Genomic DNA, 21,717 nt, shown 5'->3' with positions numbered 1-21,717 from the left:
GATTGTACCTGCTGCATTTATACGACAGCTACTGGTCTGAGACCAGTAGATGGAGTGTGGGTTCCAGCCAGCCACTACCCTGTTTCCACTGCCTGGCAGGAACTCTGATTTTCCTGGTGAGGAGAGCACTTTGCATATGGATGATTACAAGCATGCAACAGTTACAATTTAAATGTTTAAACAGTGGGCGTGACAGCAGCATTTAAACATTTAAATTAGCTCCAGGTCAAGTTAATAAGCATCCCTCCCTTTATAACATAAAGTATATTAATTTCATGCACAAAACTTACACACCACAGAAACAAACAGGCTATGCAATAAACACACAGCGATGGTGGATGGGCTGGTGGAGGATCTGTGGGTACTGAAACATCACAAGGGTATCTGTCAGTCAAACAGGAGCAACAATTGAAGGCCCAGGATACTGCTGAATGATGTGATTGGTTCAACAACTTTTTAAACAGAACACAAAAGAATTGTTCAATAACAAGGTGAAAAGCTGCAGGTTTACGATGCTAATTACTTACCAACACGACAGTGTGGTTTCTTCTGCCAGTCTCCCGAATCTTGAAAAAGCCCAAAGATTTTACATTATGTATCATGCGTAGTTCAACTGTTTTAGTCCAATTCAAGTAATCTAATGCTCCAGGAAGAGTCTTTGTGTGGCTTTTAAATGTCTCCATTCTAAGAATCAGAGTTTCAAACTTACAGCTTCCCAGCACATAATGAAATTGTGATCTTAACATACGGAGAGTTTTGTAGTTAAGTATTCCTCCCAATCAAGTGACTGCAGACTGTCTGGAGACACCATTCAGTGACCGTGTTGCACTGTGTCTGGACACAAAATGTTTTCTCAGTTGGCAGCTGGAAAAAATTATGAACCTAACCCAGAAATCCCCTTCTGTGAGAGGGGCTCCATTTATGATTCAGAGCACAGCCAACGTAGGCGTTCTTCCAGAACCAAATGGAAGCACAGAATGGTGTTCAGTTTTTTCCTGGAAAAAACGACTTCATTACTAGTAACTATTACACAACTATAGACAAATCAACTGGAGATATTTTATTTATTGTTCAATCCTAGACTTTTCTCCCATTGCCTTCCTGCAGGTACTGCCTGTTCTCACGCAGCTTTCTATTGGGTTGGGGCAGGGGGAGACAATCTGTGCTGCAGAGTTCACAACCACCGACAGTATGGCTCCACAAACAGCAAAGTGGCTGAGCTTGTCGGAGAGTAAGACGGGGCACCATTTCTTTTTTCTTGAGAATCTGCGCCCTACGAGCAGCTCATTCTAGAGGATAGTATCATAGCATTGTAGTAGGTACAGCACAGGAAGAGGCCATCTGGCCCATCGCTCCTGTGCAGGCTCTTCAAAAGAGTTATCCAGTTAGGACCTATTCCACTGCACTTTAGCTCAGTGGTTGCTGGATTTGTTAAACAGTACCCTTTCCCATTTATCTTGTTGATCAGTGCTTTGTTTGTGTTTGTTGAAACATAAGCGTGTGTGATTAATAACAACAGTGCAATTGGAACTGGAGTAAAGGGTAAGGCAGGCTGCTACAAATAGAGTACTCATCAACAACGCCTCTGCCAAGTATGTCAGAGCCATGCTTAACTGTCCTTAGGGGAACATTTCATCCATTTCACCAGCAGGCGTATCTGTGCTTCTTCTTCCTACAATTTAGTGCACTCCAAGTAGGGTGACATCATCCAAGTCGATTGACCTGCAGCTGTGCAATATAACTTTCCACGGAGTTTTGGCCCAGGAAAGAATAATAAATATTATTTTTAATTTAGGAGCCAAAATTCTGTGGAAAGTTATATAGCACCATTACAGAGGACAAGGCAACCACTGTGATCTCTCAGACTTGCAATGCAGAATGGAGCGGAGGTCTCAAACAGGGGGATTGCTTTAGTCTCAGAAGAAACTTTGTACACTCTTGACTACGTAAACATTTTAATTTTTTATTGCTTCCTGTCCCACCCCTCAAATTTTGTAATTTTATATTCTCTGCTTCTGACACTCTCTACTGCACCACACACCATTCCATGAGCTCTCAGGCTCCTCACTAAGTGACAGAGCACTACAATTTAACTGGAACTTCAGTTTTCCTCACTCTGCTTTAAGCAATTTATCTCCATTCAGATTATCTTCCAACAGCCCACCTTAGCTCAGACATTGACCATTTTGAGCCAAAATAGTCATTATTTAAACGATTGAGATTCTTGTTTCCCATTTGACATAATCCATTTACAGTATAGCCCAGATGGCCTGGACAATTGAAAGTTTCCTTCCCTAGAAAAATTATCAGCCAAATTTTTACATGAGGGGAGAAAGGAAAGAAACTAGAGAAATACAAACCTCAAAGTGAGCACCAAACTCCTCCCCCCCACCCCCCACCCCCAGCAAAATGCCTGGGCCTCATCTGCATGCCAGTCTGCTGCCTTTGCGCAATGGGAGGATGGGCTAATGCTCCTTCTAAGTGCCACCTGAGGACACAGATGACGGGTGGTGGTGGTTACAATAGATATGGGACTGAGGTGGCCATCGTCTTATGGCAGCTGGCTCCTGGCATGGAGCCGCTGCTGGCTGCATCTCTGGAGGGAGCTCCTGCACAGCCTGATTCCACCTCCTACATTCCAATAGTGTGGTGGGCTGAGGGAGAAGGGCAGGGGCAGGGGCCCGGCCTGCATTGCTGTCCTGAGACATCAGCATCATGCCATGGCAACTCCTGGGTGGCCTGGTCCTCATCATCATCCTCCTTCTCCTTCTCATGTGCCACCCATTGCTGTGCTGGATCTGAAGAAAAGGAGAGTAAAAGAATGGGTAAGCATCACCCCCTTGGGATTAAGGAAACAGAGAAGACAGTGGAAGCTTGTGGCCATGTGAGACTTCACAGAGATGCCAGGAGGACAATGTAGGTTAACTTTGAGTCAAAAGGTTGTGGATTCTAGCCCCACTCCTGAGACTTGAGCACATGTCTGGACTGATACTCCAGTGCAGTATTGAGGAAGTGCTGTACTGTCGGAGGTGCTGTCCTTCAGATGAGACTTAATCCGAGGCCCCTTCTGCCTTCACAGGTGGACATAAAAGATCCCATGCAGCAAGAAGAGCAGTGGAGTTCTCTGCTTATTTATCCCATAGCTGTTGGTGGGACCTTGCTGTGCGCAAACTGAGCTTAAATTCTCCAACATCCTCCTTGCCGGCCTCACCGTTCTCCTCCCCATAAATATCATCTCATTTTAAACTCAGCTGCCAGGATCCTGTCCCAAACTAAGTCCCACTTACCCATCATTCCTGTTCTCACCAACCTACACTGACTCCTTGTTCCCCAATACATTGAATTTAGAAACATCAAATCCCTTCATGGTCTCTCTCCACTTCATCTTTGTAACTCCTTCCAGACTTGCATTCCTGCCCGCATCCTTTGGTCTTGCAACTCTGGCTATCCGTGCATTCCACAACATCCCCCACCCCCCCCGCGCCCCCCCCTCCGTTCCCCCACCCCCACACTCAATTGCCATCAGCAGAGACCTCTGTCACTCTCGAGCTCAACCATTCAGTCTCTCCATTTCTCCCTCCACCTTAAAATGCATTTTCAGTTCCACAATAACTCTTCCTCCATGGCTCGGTGTCCGTGTCTATTTATTTTCCCTCTGTAAAGCACCTTGGGATGTTTTTCTACATGAAACATGCCATATTAATGCAAGCTGCTATTTGTTGTCGTTATGTGTGCATGCATTCACACTCTGCAGTTTCATTTTATTGCGACCCAGTGCGTGTTGCATTACCATCAGAGAGCTTAAAAAGTTACTGAAGTTATAAGTAATTACTGCACTAGATCGGCTCCAGTTACCAATAAATGAGTCTCTATAGGCTACTCCGTATAATCAATGGGGACGAAAGAAACAAAGCCGTGTCTTGTTGGGAACTTCCATTTATGTGTGGGAAAAGTGTCCTACAGATTTCAATCCCTCCCCCCTTCAAATCAAACACCAAACCAAACAACTGAGCACAACCTAAGACGTTCTCTCAAGGTGTCCACTGCCCCTGCCCCCAGTAATGCAGTGGCCGTGATGTGTTAATAATTATTTAGTGCTTTTATTTAATGTGATTTTCAGAATTCTAACAAACGTTGATGCTGAGTGTTTAGTGGACCCAGTGCTCTATCATTGGGCTACTGATGTTTTGGGGAAACAAGTATAGATAGCTTCCATAACGCTGACCCCAGGTAAGCATGTATCATATTCACAGAGCACTTGAATCCAAGGAGATTTCAAATGTACCAAATTAATCTGTTCACAGAAAACTGCTGTGTGCGCTCATGGGATTCTACATCTGGAAATGTTCATGTCTCATGTCCGTGTCTATTTATTTTCCCTCTGAAAAGCATCTTGGGATGTTTTTCTACATGAAACATGCTACATTAATTATACCTGAAGGCATCAAGTCAAGAACATCAAGAAGATTAACATCACATTTTTATAAAAGGACAATGCTTTGTGGCTTAATTTAAATTGAACTGCGCAATGAATTATTGAAATAGGATGAGGTACAAGTAATTTTAAACATTAGATCTTTTATATCCTGTCCATTCTTGGCAATATGGAGTTGGGTCCATTTACAACTTTTCAGTGCTTTTAAGCTTCAATTCAGGGCCCTGGAAATTAAGTTTGAAAGCCAGTTCCTGATCTCTGTACACATCCCAGACTCTGCTGGGAAGAAGAAACTTTTGTTTATCTTTTATTATACACTGCAGTCAATTCCACAGTCTACCAAACAATTGGGTCACAGAGGGTACGTACTGACAGAGGCGGTATCCAGGGACGTGGGATGGGTTTTAAGAATTAAATTCCACCTCTTTAATCCTCCTCAACACTTTTGTCATTTTCCTTACGTGGGCTTAGCATTACCAAACTGTAGACACCCTATGGCTTGTCCCAAATGATCCTCATTATACACAAGCATCTACTTTATAAAGAGAGGACTAGTCACCAAAAAGGAGACAACAGGCTTGTATCTGGCTGATCTTTGTTCCACACCCCCACACGCACACAAAATTACCAGTGATATTTAATAGTTTATATCGTTTTCCTTGTGATTTTAATTGAGAACAATTCAAAATGCAGGTCACATGGAAGAATGACAAAAGCCTATTTGCGCAACTTACAATAAGCAGTCTATTTGTTGATAAATGGCAGCACTTACATAGATTTCAAATTCTTCTATTTTAATAATAATAACTTACATCAACAATAATGCAAGATGAATGGTCTTTTGTTTCTGGAAAGCTGGGATACAGCAATGACAAATAGCTTGGGCTAAAAGGCTCAATAATTAGTTTAAACGAACAAAGAGCTTCGTACTACCTCTCAAACATGATTAGGGACTTATTTTCTGGAGGAAAACAATACTTCTGTAGCAGAATAAGTACAGGTCACAGTGAATTGTTGGCTCGTCGCAGCATTAAATTAGTTCGAATTCCAAAGTCTCATTGAACAAAGCAGGCCGTCAACACTAGGCAAGTGTCCGGACTGAGACTGACAATCAAAATGAATGAGAAAGATTACAAAACCATTTAGAAAGAATGACTTGTATTTATATAGCACCTTTCAAGACCTCAGGATGTCCTAAAGTCCTTTATAGCCAATGATATACTTTTGATGTGTCATCACTGTTGTAATGTAGGAAACACAGCAGCCAATTTGTGCATAGCAAGATTCCGCAAACAGCAATGTGATAATGACCAGATCATGTTTTCGTGATGTTGGCTGAGGGATAAATATTGGCCAGGACACCGGGCAGAGCTCCCCTGCTCTTCTTCGAAATAGTGCTGTGGGATCTTTTATGTCCACCTGAGTTACATCAAAGCTACAGCATAGAAACAGACCATTTAGCCCAACTGGTCCATGTCGGTATTTATGCTCCACTCGAGCCTCCTCCCTCCCTACTTCATCTAACCCTATCGGGATACCCTTCTATTCCTTTCTCCCTCATGTGCTTATCTAGCTTCCCCTTAAATGCATCTATGCTATTTGGCTCAAATACTCCTTGTGGTAAAGTGTTCCACATTCTTATCACTCTCTGGGTAAAGAAGTTTCTCCTGAATTCCCTATTGGATTTATTAGCATCTATTTTATATTTATTTATGACTTTTAGTTTTGGACTCCCCCACAAGATGTAGAGAGCGTTTTCTCTATGTCTACCCTATCAAACCCTTCCATTATCTTAAAGACCTCTATCAGGTCACCCCTCAGCCTTCTCTTTTCTAGAGAAAAAAGCCCCAGCCTGTTCAGCCTTTCCTGATAAGGATATCCTCTCAGTTCTGGTATCATCCTTGTGAATCTTTTTTGCACCCTCTCCAATGCCTCTATATCCTTTCTATAATATGGAGACCAGAACTGTGCACAATACTCCATGTGTGAGTAAAAGTTTAACATAATTTCTTTGCTTTTCAGTTCTATCCCTCTAGAAATGAACCCTAGTGCTTGATTTGCATTTTTATGGCCTTAATAACCTCCGTTACTACTTTTAGTGATTTGTGTATCTGTACCCCTGGATCCCTTTGCTCTTCTACCCCATTTAGACTCTTATTATCCAAGCAACATGTGGCCTCCTTATTCCTCATACCAAAATGCACCACCTCACACTTATCTATATTGAAATTAGTTTGCCAATTACATGCCCATTCTACAAGTTTATTAATGTCCTCTTGCATTTTGACACATTCTTCCTTTGTATTAACTGCACCCCCCATTTGGTGTCGTCTCCAAATTTTGAAATTGTACTTCTGATTCCCGAATCCAAATCATTAATGTAAATTGCGAACAACAGTGGTCCCAGCAACAATCCCTGTGGAACACCACTTCCCACCTTTTGCCAGTCTGAGTAGCTATAAGTAACCCCTACTCTCTGTTTTCTATTTTGTAGCCAACTTGCTATCCATTCTGCTACCTGTCCCAACTCCACTTGCTCTGACCTTAGCTATGAACCTACAATGCAGTACCTTATCGAAGGCCTTTTGAAAATCCAAATATTTTACATCTACTACATTACCCTTGTTTACTCTTTCTGTTACTTCTTCAAAGAATTCAATAAGCGTGACTTTCCCTTCTGAAATCCATGCTGACTATTCTTTATTATATTTACGTTCTCTAGATGTCGTTCTATTACATCGTTGAGAGGGTAAACTCTCGGTTTAATGTCTCATCCGAAAGACAGCACTTCCGAGAGTCCAGCACTCCCTCAGTACTGCACTGGAGTATCAGCCTGGATTTAAATCCATAGAGCTGAGTTTATTTTTTTATATATAAGGGTAAGGGACATCAGGATAGGCTACATTTAAAACTATAATAAAAGTGAGTCTCAATAGAAATGGCCACTGAACTATTGTTGCTGCAATATGCAAATAAAAAGAATTTAAAAGAACTGTGGTCACTATATGGAGAAATTCAGGGGGATGGGGTGGTGACCAGACTGAATTCTGGAGCAGTCGGAATCTTTCAGAGCACGTATTCAGCCACACAATTACATCCTCTTCTCACTGGTAACTTTGCTGTGTACCCTTTGGTTTTCATACTCGCTAAGGCATATCCTGAAGACCTTTACCAGGCAATAATACCACTTTGACTGTGATGATCTGCACGGAGGGAAATAAGAGGGAGTTGATTTTAACTTGGGGCAGGAATCGGGGGTGCGAGGGCCGAAGCAAACGAGCATGAAGCCACAGAGATTTTAACTCCCAGGCCTCAATTGCAACTCCCAACATCGACTCCCGCCCGAAGCCGAAGGGAATGAAGGGCGGCAGGCGAGAGAGGGAAATCGCTCTCCTGCTCCGTGTGTCCCACAAGGAACCATTAAAGAAATAATTTAAGAAAAGCTTATCTGGGCCTTTTCTGACCAGGATGCTATCTGCCGCTATCTTCTGCTGGCAAGTCTGGGACTATACGGCCCTTGGTCGGCTCGCAGTTAAAATGGCATGTGCGCCCGATTGACATTAGCTGAACGCGACTTTGCTGTTTAAATTAGGCCCCCGCTGGAATGGGGCGGGTGCCTTTCCCGAAGCCAAAAAGTCACGAATTAAAATGGCGACCGCCGTAAACGGTGGGGGAAGTTTCCAAACCCGATCATAAACCCACCACCGCTCCCGAAAGGCAGGGCTAGATTCAACCTCAAGATCTTAGCATCTTAGTGCTGCGTGGCATGGAGTTGAAACAGGAAAGTGGTGGGCAAATGTTTTTAAAAGGCTGTGTCAAATGGCAAACTTTCCCACTTAAAAAATGAAATAAGATTACTTTTTTTTAAAAAAGAAAACCTTTCAATAGTTTCTTTGGCAGGAACATGGCAAGGAACAGCAAGTTTGTGTCAGCTGCATCATGTAACTGTACAATCCGTGTGCACAGCCGAGGTCCCTGGAGAAAACTATATTCACAAACATTAGATAGAAACAGCAAAAAGAGGCAAGCGAAGGGAAAAGAGATAAAGGTTTGTTGTGTTCCTGTTGTGCCCATCTTAAAAGCAGCTATCACAAAGCTGTCACTTCTTTCCACAGTCAATCATTTCTTAAACCTCTGAAATACTCGCACAACAGTGTGTTTACACTCCATTAATCATTATACAATATATCGCTCTTATCTTTATTAAAAACAGGTCCTGAAAATGGAACAGAGAGGAGACAAACTTAAACAGGCCGATTCAGAGTAGAAACAAACTTGAGTTGTTCAGTGAGATCAGGAGTGTAGGGAGGAGAAGAGCCTCAATCTGTAACAGGGTGCTATTTGTAAGGCCACATTATTGGTAGAATTCTACAGCTGCCTCTGTATGTATATCATAGAGTTGGGTTGGCCCACAGGGCCGTTACTACATCCCGCAAAGCCAATGAAAACAATGCCGAGCTTTCCTAAAGACCTTTGCCCCTTCAGGCAATAATAGTTTAATGCACTGACTGCAGCGCTCTAGAATTAACATTAACAAATTTTGACCTATTTACATATAATTCGACTTGATGTTTCTCTATTCAGGTGGTATAACTGTGCTGGGGAATATAACACTTTTCACCTTTACACCTGTTGACAATATCAAAAGCTCCAGATGTGATGCAGCGTGGCTAGAGTTTCATCTATAGCTATCCCAAGAGTGTGTTAACACTTGACATATTAGAGCTTCCACTGCTGAGCAGCCTTACACTTCTATTTTGTACATCACCTATCTTGGTTATGGTCTATTTGAGTGGCACTGACCAGTTTTGTCATGTGTCCGCTCGGTTCAATAGGTAACTCCTCTACCTCTGGATCAACAGGTTACATGGAATGGTATAGAATGTACAGCACACAAGCTATTTGACCCAACAGATCCATTTAGTGTTTATGCTCCACTCGAGCCTCCTCCCACACTTCTTCATCTAATCCCATCAACATATCCTTCTATTCCTTTCTCCCTCATGTGTTTATCTAGCTTCCCCTTAAATGCATCGATGCTAGTCGCCTCATCTGCTCCTTGTGGTAGCAAGTTCCACATTCTAACCACTCTCTGGGCAAAGAAGTTTCTCCTGAATTCCCGATTGGATTTATTAAAGATTATCTTATGTTTATGGCCCCTAGTTCTGGTCTCCCCCACAAATGAAAACATCTTCTCTACGTCTACCCATTCAAACCCTTTCATAATCTTAAAGACCTCTGTCAGGCCATCCCTCGGTCTTCTCTTTTCTAGAAAAAAGAGCCCCAACCTGCTCAATCTTTCCTGATAGGTATAACCTCTCAGTTCTGGTATTATCCTAGTCATTCTTTTTTGCACCTTCTTCAGTGCCTCTATATCCTTTTTATAATATGGAGACCAGAACTGTGCACGGTACTCCAAATGTGGTCCAACCAAGATTCTATACATGTTTAGCATAACTTTCCTGCTTTTCAATTCTACCCCCTAGAAATGAACCCCAGTGCTTTGTTTGCTTTTTTATGGCCTTATTAACCTGCGTCACTACTTTTAGTGATTTGTGTATCTGTACTCCCAGATTCCTCTGCACCTCTACTCCATTTAGACTCCTATTTTCCGAGGAGTATGTGGCCTCCTTATTCTTTCTACCAAAGTGTACCACCTCACACTTACCTACACTGAAATTCATTTGCCAATTACACGCCCATTCTGCAAGTTTATTAATGTCTTCCAGTATTTTGTCACAGTCCTCCTCAGTATTAACTATACCCCCCAATTTGGTGTCGTCCACAAATTTTGAAATTGTACTTCCGATTCCAGAGTCTAAATCGTTTATATAAATGGTGAACAATCGTGGTCCCAGCACCAATCCTTGTGGAACACCACCTCCCACCTTTTGCCAGTCTGAGTAACTACCTTTAACCCCTACTCTCTGTTCTGTTTTGTGGACAGCTTGCTATCCATTCTGCTGCTTGTCTCCTGACTCCACATGCTTTGACATTAGTCATGAGTCTACTATGCAGTACCTTAGTGAAGGCCATTTGAAAATCCAAATATATTATTACAACTGCATTATCCTTGTCTACTCTTTCTGTTACTTCTTCAAAGAATTCAATAAGGTTGGTCAAGCATGACCTTCCCTTTTGAAATCTGTGGTGACTATTCTTTATTATATTTTCGGTTTCTAGATGTTTCTCCATTACATCTTTGAGTATGGATTCCATTATCTTTCCTACCACTGACGTTAGACTAATTGGTCTATAGTTCCCTGGACTGGTCTATCACCCTTTTTAAATATAGGAATCATATTAGCTGTCTGCCAGTCCTCTGGCACCACTCCCTTTTCTAATGAATTTTTATATTTACGTAATAGTGCCTCTATCTCTTCCCTAACTTCTTTTAATATGCGCGGATGCAATCCATCTGGACCAGGGGTTTTATCCTCTCTAAGTTTGATTAGTTTATCAATTATCTCCCTCTTTTCTATCTTAAATATCTTTATATCTTCTTTGATTTCTTCTTCTAATATCATGTGCACCATGTTAGTCTCCCTGGCAAACACTGAGGCAAAGTAATTAATATTTCTGCCATTTCGTTGTCATTACCTGTGAGTTTATCATGTGTGTCCCTTAGTGGTCCTATCCCTATCCTGATTTTTCTTGTTACTTGTGATTCAAGCTCCAGGCCTGGACATAAGTATATAATCCAGGTTAGTCGTCTGGTGACTTTGGCCAGGAAGGATTTGGTGCTAAGAGTGGAATGGAAACCAGACTGGAAAGCTTTGAATAGGGTGTTATTTCTCACTGTGTAATACTGCTCTAATGACCTAGCACTTTGGTTGGGTCATCTCAGATGTGTTTTATGTACTTTTCATTTTTACTTTAACAACTACTGAAATGTGCAGCTGTTTAAATCTGTTCTGAGACACCTCAGCATCCTGTCAAACAGAATCAGTTGAGCCCTTGCAGATACTTGAAGCCTAAACCGTCACTGATGTGACTTTAATGACACAAACACTGTTTGCTGCAGTTTCATAAAGTTTTCTGTGTAGTTTGTACAAATCTCTGAGTCAGTTCTTCCTAAATAAAAGTAAGTCAAAAGCTACAGAATGGTCAGTTTTAAAATAAGCTGAAGGGACCTGCATATAATCTTTCAGATCAATCTTCCAAGACAAGAAGTCCTGTATGTAAACATGGATGTACATTGTGACACCAGTGCACATTGTTGTAACCACATAACCTCACATCCCACTCAGGAGAGTTACTATTCTAGTTCAGGTCAGGAACAGTCTGAAAGAGCACTGGGAACAAAGCTCAAAAAATGGCAACACACTTCCTTCGTGAAGACAAAATTTCAATGCAGACAATTCCAGAAATTAATGGAACTATATCATGTGTTGGACTTTTGAGAATATTTTGAGTGAAAAGCTAAACTGTAACCAAGTTTGGATACAATGGAAGAAAGGATTTAAATGCAACTACAGAAAGAACATTCCTGTTGGAAGGAAAATGGTACCATAATGGAATTCTGTGACCTGTGATTGTTATGGTTTTCATTTAAATTTTGTTCGAATGATTCCTTCATATCCCAGTCCCCCCTCCCACCCCCGACTATTTAATTCAGCTATGTTGATAACTCACTCAGTCAGCCACAAACCACAAACCCAAACTCCCTCTTTACATATTGCACACAATTCATTGAATTGGAATTGAAGGAATAAATTACTGGGAAAGTCACAAAACATGTTTTCATTACACATGAAACCAATTCAACATTCCTTGAAACCCTAGCCCATAGTAAACAATTGTTACTGGTTTAATATTCCTGGATTAAAAACAAAAAGATAACTGCACTGTATTTAATATTAGTTTATTAAATACGGTGCATGCCCAGATCAAGGTTTCTTATTTGAGCTGTTGATTCAGGTACATGAATTGTGCTTTACTATAGATTCAGGCATGGGAATGTTTGAAGACCAAGCTGACATCTATTTCTCTGCTTCTGCACTAGAATTGATCTGCATAGACAAGGAGAAACATCTTAAGTCAACCAGCTAGTCAATGTTACCATCAAGTGTTGACTTCTTAAACCTTTTGCAGTCGTTCCTTAATGTAGATTCTCTAATCAGCAATTGAATTCCTGGCATCTCATTTCAAATAAAAGAAAAAAAGGTGAACTAAACACAGCAAACTTGAGCAGCACTGTCTGCAGATATCTTACCTCGCACCTGCTGGATTTGGTCCAGGAATAATCCCAGTCATCTCTCATCAGCATAGCTTGACATATCATCAGTTTCTCATCGGGAATCCTGGGAAGTTTGACGTCAAGACTAATGTTCCTCTTTTGGTTGACAGCCTTCCTGGCCTTTGCACCTATGTGTCCCGAAGGTAATTTCCTTGTCCGTGCCCTGGATCCAGTATAAACGGATTTCTTCACCTCTCGGTTATTCTTATTGTATCTTCTAAACAGCAAAGTGGAGCGCTCCTTTTTGTTTCTGTCAAACTCGTCTCCCATCCCTTCCTCACAACCGTAGCCAGAATCTTCAGGGTAGCTAATGGAAGGCTTTAGGGAAAAACGGTTCATCGAATGGCCTGCAACAGACCTATCAGTCGAGGCCTTCACCTTTAGCTTTCTCTGGACTCTACCTAATCCTGCCTGCGTGGCATGCAAGCCTGGGCAACTATCACTATTGTTGTGTACTCTTTCACCAACGTAGTCCTTTGGAAATTGTAATAGCGCTTTTGATGCACAACTAAAGGTTGTGGATCCATAGTCATGTTCAATGTGGCAAACTGAAGTTTCCTGTGAACACTGCCCAGGACAAAACACATGGTACTTTTTATTCTCACTGCTGATATGGTGCTTTATCTTCAAACCACCATTTGGACTACTGTCTTCTATTACTGTTAGGCTGCACAATGATGGCAGCTCCATAGAAGACCTTTCTTCTGTTGAGTCTTTCTCATCTCCCTTGCTCCCTCCTCCCAAGAAAGAGGGGAGAATCTTGGGCTTCCATTGTGTGTCTTCATCTGTTTGTGAATGACATGATTTATTAAGTTCCTCTGGCGATTGATCTGAAAACAGACTGGAGTCACAATTTCCCTGGATAGATTTGCAGTTGTTTACATTATAATGTCCCACTTTTGAGCTTGACGTCCCCATTTCACTATCCTCAAGTTCTTCTGCACTTTCAGCATTGTGTTTCGCAGTCAGTTGTGCTACAGACACTGTGGCCTGCAACTCTAGAGAAGCCTCTGGAGGACCCCGCAGGGTTGACACTGGATCTGCAGGCAACGTTCCTTCATCAGCAACATGCCTAATTTTAACATCACAGCCTGAATTACTCGGCCTATTTTCATCTATAGCTGACTGGGCAGATATCATCTTTCCTGGTCCCGTGGTCGCAAACACAGAAGCAGCTATTTCTTCAGAGGTCATCTTGAAACAGTGACACTCAATATTCTTCTGATTCTTTTCTTTGACTGTCATAGCATGGCCTGAACAGTAACAGCAGTCTGGAAATGTCCTTGCTGAAGTTCTGTAAAAGTAGTGAGTCTGAACTCTAAGTGAATCTTTCCTCTTTACAGATGTCTTACTTATAGGCAGAAAAACTTTACCAGCTGATAAAGCCCAACAGAGAATAATGATGGTGCAAACCGTGAGCAGCTGGACTCACAAGTATTGTATGACATAAGGGAATGTTCTGCTCAGTACTTTAGGGATCCTTTACTGTGAGAAATCAGTCATTTTGCAGCTCTATCAATTAATTTTGCTTCCTTAACGACGGATGTTACAAATCATTCAGTGAAAAAGTATTTTGTTCCTTTGTGGCCCAAGAAAATGGTTTATCCTAGAGCAGTCTCCAAATTCAGATTACTTTTCTCTGTAAAACAAGGGGGAAAAAAAGGTTAATGTGAAGCGTTACAGACATTACCTGGAAAGTTTACATCTTCCAAAACAGAATGGTAAAGAAGAGCATTGTACAGTATGTGCTTTATAAAGGAATCGCCTTGCAAGTTGGTGAGCTAGCATGATTATATATTCAACTGTAAGAGTGTACTTGACGGAATGCAAAACTATATTCCCTCAGAGATTTATTTCTTCTCTCTTCTCTACCCACTTACCTCCCATCAAAAAGTATAAAAACAGGCATTAAGATTTGAATAATGCCTGCACATTCACGTTCGGTGTGCCCCAAGGCTCCATCCTTGGACTCTTCCTTTTCCTCATCAATAGTCTGCCTTCTGTCAACAATATCCACAAACATGGGGTATGCAGATGACACCCAACTCTACCTTCCCACCGCCACCATTTTTGCCATGGTTACTACCGCGCTGTTTGACTGCCTCTCCCGAGTCAAGTCTTGGTTGAGCGAGAGCTTTCTCCAGCTCAACACTGGCAGGGTGGAAGGCATCCCGTTCACTACTGCCAGAAACTTCACACCGATTCCACCTCCCTCAACTGTTTTGGTGTGCCAACTTGGTGTCCTGTTCAACCCAGAGCTGCGTATCAATCCATACATCCAGTCCATCACTAGGATCTCTTACTTCCATCTCTAAACATCACCTGCATATGCCGCCATACCCCATCCCATCTGCCGCAGAAACTCTTAACCGTGCCTTCATTACCCCAAGGCTCAATTTCTCCAATGCTCTCACCAGCCTCCACCCTACAGCCAATTCATTCAAAACTCTGTGGTGCATAACTTATGCTGCACAAATTCCCAAAGAGCCAACAAAGGGATACAAAGAAAGTAACAAGAGGTGCAAAAAGAGAATATGAGAGAAATTGCAAGGGATATCAAAGCTAATCATAAAAGTTTTTACCAATATATTGAGAGAAAGAGGAATTAAGTTTAGGAGGTGGCGTAGAATGGGTGATAACGAATCGTCCGCCCATTTTACGCTACGCCTGATTTTCTTTACCATGGACGGACCAGATTCAGACATTGTGTCTATGGATTGGAAAATTGCAAACGTCATTCCGTTATTTAAGAAGGGAGGGAAGGAGAAACCAGGTATCTACAGACCTATCAGTTTAACATCAGTTGTGAGGAAGTTACTGGAATCTATCATCAGAGACAGAGTGACGTCTTTGTCACTAAGATTGAGACCATCCGTTCAGCTGCCTCTGCCACTTCCCTCCCTTTCCCTAGCCCACCAACCCAAACTTCCCCTAAGGTTCCCCCCCCCCCACCCTAGCCCTGAACTCGTACCTTTCTCTAGTTTCTCTCCTACCTCCCCTCATGCCCTCTCCGAGCTCATCTTGACCATGAGACCCACCTCCTGCTCCCTCGACCTTATTCCCACCAAACTGCTGACCATCCAACTGCCCTTCCTGGCCCCATGTTAGCTGATATTGTTAACGGTTCCCTCTCCTCAGGTACCGTCCCCTTCCCCTTCAAATCTGTGGTCATCACCCCACTCTTCAAAAAATCCACCCTTGACCCCTGTGTCCTTGCAAACTACTGCCACATCTTCAACTACCCTTTTCTCTCCAAAGTCCTTGAATGTGTTGTCACCTCCCAAATCCATGCCAGTCTTTCCCGCAACTCCATGTTTGAATCCCTCCAATCAGGTTTCCGCCCCTGCCACAGTACTGAAATGGCCCTTACCAAAGTCACAAATGACATCCTTTGTGACTGTGACGATAGTAAACTATCCCTCCTCATCCTTCTCGACCTGTCTGCAGCCTTTGACATGGTTGACCATACCATCCTCCTCCAACACCTCTCCTCCGTCGTCCAGCTGGTTGGGACTGCGCTCACCTGGTTCCATTCTTATCTATCCAATCATAGCCAAAGAATCACCTGCATTGGCTTCTCTCCCCGCTCCCAATCTGTTACCTCTGGAGTCCTCCAAGGATCTATCCTTGGCCCCCTCATCTACATGCTGCCCCTCAGTGACATCATCTGAAAAAACGTCAGGTTCCACATGTACGCTGACGACACCCAGCTCTACCTCACAATTACCTCCCTCGACCCCTCCACTGTCTCTCATTTCTCACTCTGCTTGACCAACATCAAGTACTGGAAGAGCAAAAATTTCCTAAATATTCGGAAGACCAAAGCCATTGTCTTCCCTCTCCCTGGCTACTGTCTGAGGCTGAACCAGACCGTTCGCAACCATGGCATCCTACTTGACCCTGAGATGAGCTTCTGACTACATATCCGCTCCATCACCAAGACCGCCTACTTCCACCTCCGTAACATTGCCCGTCACTGCCCCTGCCTCAGCTCATCTACTGCTGAAACCCTCATCTATGCTTTTGTTACCTCTAGACTGGACTATTCCAATGCTCTCCGGGTTGGCCTCTCATCTTCCACCCTCCATAAACTTGAGCTCATCCAAAACTCTGCTGCCCATTTCCTAACTTGCTCAAAGTCCTGTTCTCCCATCACCCATGTGCTCACTGACCTACATTGGCTCCCAGGCTGGGAACACCTTGATTTTAAAATTCTCATCCCTCCATGGCCTTGTCCCTCCCTATCTCTGTAACCTCCTCCAGCCCTCCGAGATCTCTGCGCTCCTCCAATTCTTGCCTCTTGCGCAACCCGATTTTTGGCTCCACCATTGGCGACCATGCCTTCAGCTGTCCAGGTCCTAAGCTCTGGAATTCCCTCCCTAAAATCCCTCCTGGGATGAGGGGGTTATCTTATGAGGAAAGGTTGGACAAGTTGGGCCTGTATACGCTGGAGTTTAGAAGAATGAGAGGTGATTTTATTGAAACATATAAGATCCTGAGGGGACTAGAAGGGGTAGATGCTGAGAGGATGTTTCCCCTTGTGGGAGAGACTAGAACTAGGGGCCACAGTTTAAAAATAAGGAGTCTCCCATTTAAGACGGAGATGAGGAGAATTTTTTTCTCTCAGAGGGTCGTGAGTCTGTGGAACTCCCTTCCCCAGAGAGCGGTGGAGGCAGGGTCATTGAATATTTTTAAGACTGAGTTAGATAGATTCTTGATTAACAAGGGAGTCAAAGGTTATAGTAGGTAGACTGGAAAGTAGGGTTGAGGTCACATTCAGATCAGCCATGATCTTATCAAATGGCAGAGCAGGCTCGAAGGGCCGAGTGGCCTACTCCTGCTCTTAATTCGTATGTTTGTATGTTCGTAAACATCTCCATCTTTCTACCTCTCGCTCCTCCTTTAAGACGCTCCTTAAAACCTACCTCTTTGACCAAGCTTTTGGTCACCTGTCCTAATACCTCATAATGTGGCTCTGTGTCAAATTTTGTTTGATGATGCTCCTGTGAAGCGCCTTGGGGCGTTTTACTATGTTAAAGGTGCTATATAAATGCAAGTTGTTATTGTTGTTCGTATTCCCTTAGGTTCAGAAGGTTGAGGGGCGATCTAATCAAAGTGTTTAAAATGATTAAGGGATTTGATTGGGTAGATACAGGGAAACTATTCCCGCTGGTGGGGAACTCCAGAACAAGTGGGCACAATCTTAAAATTAGGCCATATAGGACTGAAATCAGGAAGTACTTTTTCACATAAAGAATAGTGGAAATCAGGAACTCTTGGCATCTCTTCTGTTTCCTCTTCACTGGGCTCTGTGGTACATTTGGTTACATACAATGCATTATATAAATATATAAATTGGTTCTTGTTATATGTTGTAAAATAAAAAGAGTGAATAAGATTTCCTGTCACTGATTCCTGGAAGTAAATATTAAGGAAATAAATAGTTACAGCACATTTGCATTTATATACTTCTTACACTCAGCTTTATGTTGGTGATTTCATAAAAGAAATATAAAGCAACACTTGAATGCTTATCTAGGAGGATTTAAGTGTAACTATGGTTGATTAGTGACTTCGTCGCTGAGCACCAGGTCTCTGCTTCCTGGTACTGAAATCTCAGTTTAGTTCCTTGTACTACGTATTTAAACATGGTCGCCTCATTCACATTAGTGGAGTAATACTCACCTACACAGAAAAACATAACAACTTCTAGGACTAGAAACAGATAGAAACTATATCACCAAACAAGCCTGTCCCTTTTTTGGTCGATCTCAAACCCACCCACCCATCTTCTCACCATTTGCCTTTCGCAAGAAAAGCATCCAGTTACTTCTTGAACCCATTTATATATCCAATCAAATGGCCTTCCCTGTAACTTACTCCACAAGTCAATTACCCTATGTGTAAAAAAAAGGTTCTGCCTGACCTCTCTCCTTACTCCATACTCGTCTACTTTTTAACATGTCTCCATCACACTGAAAAGGTACCTCCCCAAACAGGCAGTTTTACTGCCACTTTCACATTGATGTGATGTGGATTTTGTTGTACAATCACACAAAAATAGCCTGGCAGTATAACGAGGGAGAGTCAGTTTTCCAAACACATCTATGTGAAGCCCAACCTTCCCCCCACAACTTCCCATGAACGTAAATCCAAATTTTAGGAATATATCAACTTTTAATTAAGAGCTGCACAGCTCTGAATTCTTTGAAGAACAGAAGAACCCAGTGCGATGTATGAAAACTATCTTACCGTGTGATTTACCTGTTTCCAAAGAGACTCAAAAGACTGCACTCACTTGAATTTCACCTTTGTACATCCATCACAATCTGTAGCTGCATGAAGTGAGTCAGAGCATTGTTAACAACGATCTTACACTGCGCTGCAAAGCTGAGTTCGGAAGTAAACAGGTAGTTCTACATGCCTGTGGTAAGGACTGTGATGTTTGAGTGACTTGAGTGTTTGTTTGACTGAGTGTTTAATACAACTTGAAGATTTTTTTGCCCAACTTGAAAAAGATCTTTGAAGCATGTGGCCATAAACAGAAAATCAACTGTTGGATTAGAAACTTCAGCAAACATGATCTCAGGTTATACATAAACACTATCTGTGCGTGTAATAAAAACCTCGGAATGTAAACACTCCTGGGACATAAAAGATTGTGAAAGTGTCTAATGGCCAGCTAATCACCCGAGGGACAAAACTTTTCACAACATATCAACGAGCACACGGAGGTGGTAATATTTCAAATCATTTTGTAATCAGAGATTTAACAAAAAGACTGCAGCAGCCATTAGATTCTAAATCCCTGTACATATCATGCCCATTCCTGGGCATCCATGACGCGCTGTGGGCCATCAGCAGCAGCAGAATTAGATTCCAGCACAATCTGTAACCTCATGGCCCGGCATATTCCTCACTCTACCATTACCAAGAAGCCAGGAGATCAACCCTGGTTCAATAAGGAGTGTAGAAGAGCATGCCAGGAGCAGAACCAGGCGTATCTAAAAATGAGGCGCCAACTTGGTGAAGCTACAACACAGGACTAGATGCATGCTAAACAGTGGAAGCAACATGCTATAGACACAGCTAAGCGATTCCACAACCAACGGATCAGATCAAAGCTCTGCAGTCCTGCCACATCCAGTCGTGAATGGTGGTGGACAATTAAACAACTAACGGGAGGAGGAGGCTCTGTGAACATCCCCATCCTCAATGATGGCAGAGCCCAGGACGTGAGTGCAAAAGACAAGGCTAAAGCGTTTGCAACCATCTTCAGCCAGAACTGCTGAGTGGATGATCCATCTCAGCCTCCTCCCGATATCCCCACCTTCACAGAAGCCAGTCTTCAGCCAATTCGATTCACTCCACATGATACCAAGAAACGGCGGAGTGCACTGGATACAGCAAAGGCTATGGGCCCCGACAACATCCCGGCTGTAGTGCTGAAGACTTGTACTCCAGAACTAGCCGCGCCTCTAGCCAAGCTGTTCCAGTACAGCTACAACACTGGCATCTACCCGACAATGTGGAAAATTGCCCAGGTATCTCCTGTCCACAAAAAAAAAGCAGGACAAATCCAATCCGGCTAATTACCGCCCTATCAGTCTACACTCAATCATCAGCAAAGTGATGGAAGGTATCGTCGACAGTGCTATCAAGCGGCACTTACTCACCAATAACCTGCTCACCAATGCTCAGTTTGGGTTCCGCCAGGACCACTCAGCTCCAGACCTCATTAAAGCCTTGGCCCAAACATGGACAAAAGAGCTGCATTCCAGAGGTGAGGTGAGAGTGACTGCCCTTGACATCAAGGCAGCATTTGACCAAGTGTGGCACCAAGGAGCCCTAGTAAAATTGAAGTTAATGGGGATCAGGGGGAAAACTCTTCACTGGCTGGAGTCATACCTAGCACAAAGGAAGATGGTAGTGGTTGTTGGAGGCCAATCATCTCAGACCCAGGACATTGCTGCAGGAGTTCCTTAGGGCAGTGTCCTAGGCCCAACCATCTTCAGCTGCTTCATCAATGACCTTCCCTCCATCATAAGTTCAGAAATGGAGATGTTCGTTGATGATTGCACAGTGTTCAGTTCCATTCGCAACCTCTCAGATAATGAAGCAGTCCGTGCCCACATGCAGCAAGACCTGGACAACATCCAGGCTTGGGCTTGGGCTTGGGCAAGTAACATTCCCACCAGACAAGTGCCAGGCAATGACCATCTCCAACAAGAAAGAATCCAACCACCTCCCCTTGACATTCAACGGCATTACCATCACTAAATCCCCCACCATCAACATCCTGGAGGTCACCATTGACCAGAAACTTAACTGGACCAGCCACATAAATACTGTGGCTACGAGAGCAGGTCAGAGGCTGGGTATTCTGCGGTGAGTGACTCACCTCCTGACTCCCCAAAGCCTTTCCACCATCTACAAGGCACAAGTCAGGGGTGTGATGGAATACTCTCCACTTGCCTGAATGAGTGCAGCTCTAACAACACTCAAGAAGCTCGACACCATCCAGGACAAAGCAGCCCGCTTGAATGGCACCCCATCCACCACCCTAAACATTCACTCCCTTCACCACCGGTGCACTGTAGCTGCAGTGTGTACCGTCTACAGGATGCACTGCAGCAACTCGCCAAGGCTTCTTCGACAGCACCTCCCAAAACCGCAACCGCTACTGCCTAGAAAGTCAAGGGCAGCAGGCACATGGGAATAACACCACCTGCACGTTCCTCTCCAAATCATACACCATCCCAACTTGGAAATATTTTGCCGTTTCTTCATCGTCGCTGGGTCAAATTCCTGGAACTTCCTACCTAATAGCACTGTGGGAGAACCTTCACCACATGGACTGCAGCGGTTCAAGAAGGCGGCTCACCACCACCTTCTCAAGGGCAATTACGGATGGGCAATAACTGCTGGCCTTGCTAGCGATGCCCACATCCCATGAACGAATAAAAAAAAAATCTTGACAAGGTGGGATTATTTCTGAAATGAAAAGTACACAAAGAACTCTACAAGTCTATCTGATCCCTCT

At 43.2% G+C, this 21,717-nt stretch overlaps 1 protein-coding gene across 2 annotated transcripts in view; it reads right to left on the bottom strand.

Annotated features, from left to right (window-relative positions):
• The window catches only part of plce1 (phospholipase C, epsilon 1), a 371,927-nt gene that overhangs the window by 299,455 nt on the left and 50,755 nt on the right, over positions 1–21,717 (bottom strand). For both annotated transcript variants that reach the window (XM_068002466.1, XM_068002467.1), the window contains exon 3: positions 12,651–14,313. In XM_068002466.1, the coding sequence (XP_067858567.1) occupies positions 12,651–13,919 (1,269 nt within the window). In that variant the 5' untranslated portion in view covers positions 13,920–14,313. The remainder of the gene's footprint in view (positions 1–12,650; positions 14,314–21,717) is intronic.

The sequence above is a fragment of the Heptranchias perlo genome, chromosome 21 (assembly GCF_035084215.1).
Source record: "Heptranchias perlo isolate sHepPer1 chromosome 21, sHepPer1.hap1, whole genome shotgun sequence".
NCBI lineage: Eukaryota > Metazoa > Chordata > Chondrichthyes > Hexanchiformes > Hexanchidae > Heptranchias > Heptranchias perlo.
Note: the sequence above shows the minus strand (reverse complement) of the source record. Positions and strands in the feature narration are given on the sequence as shown.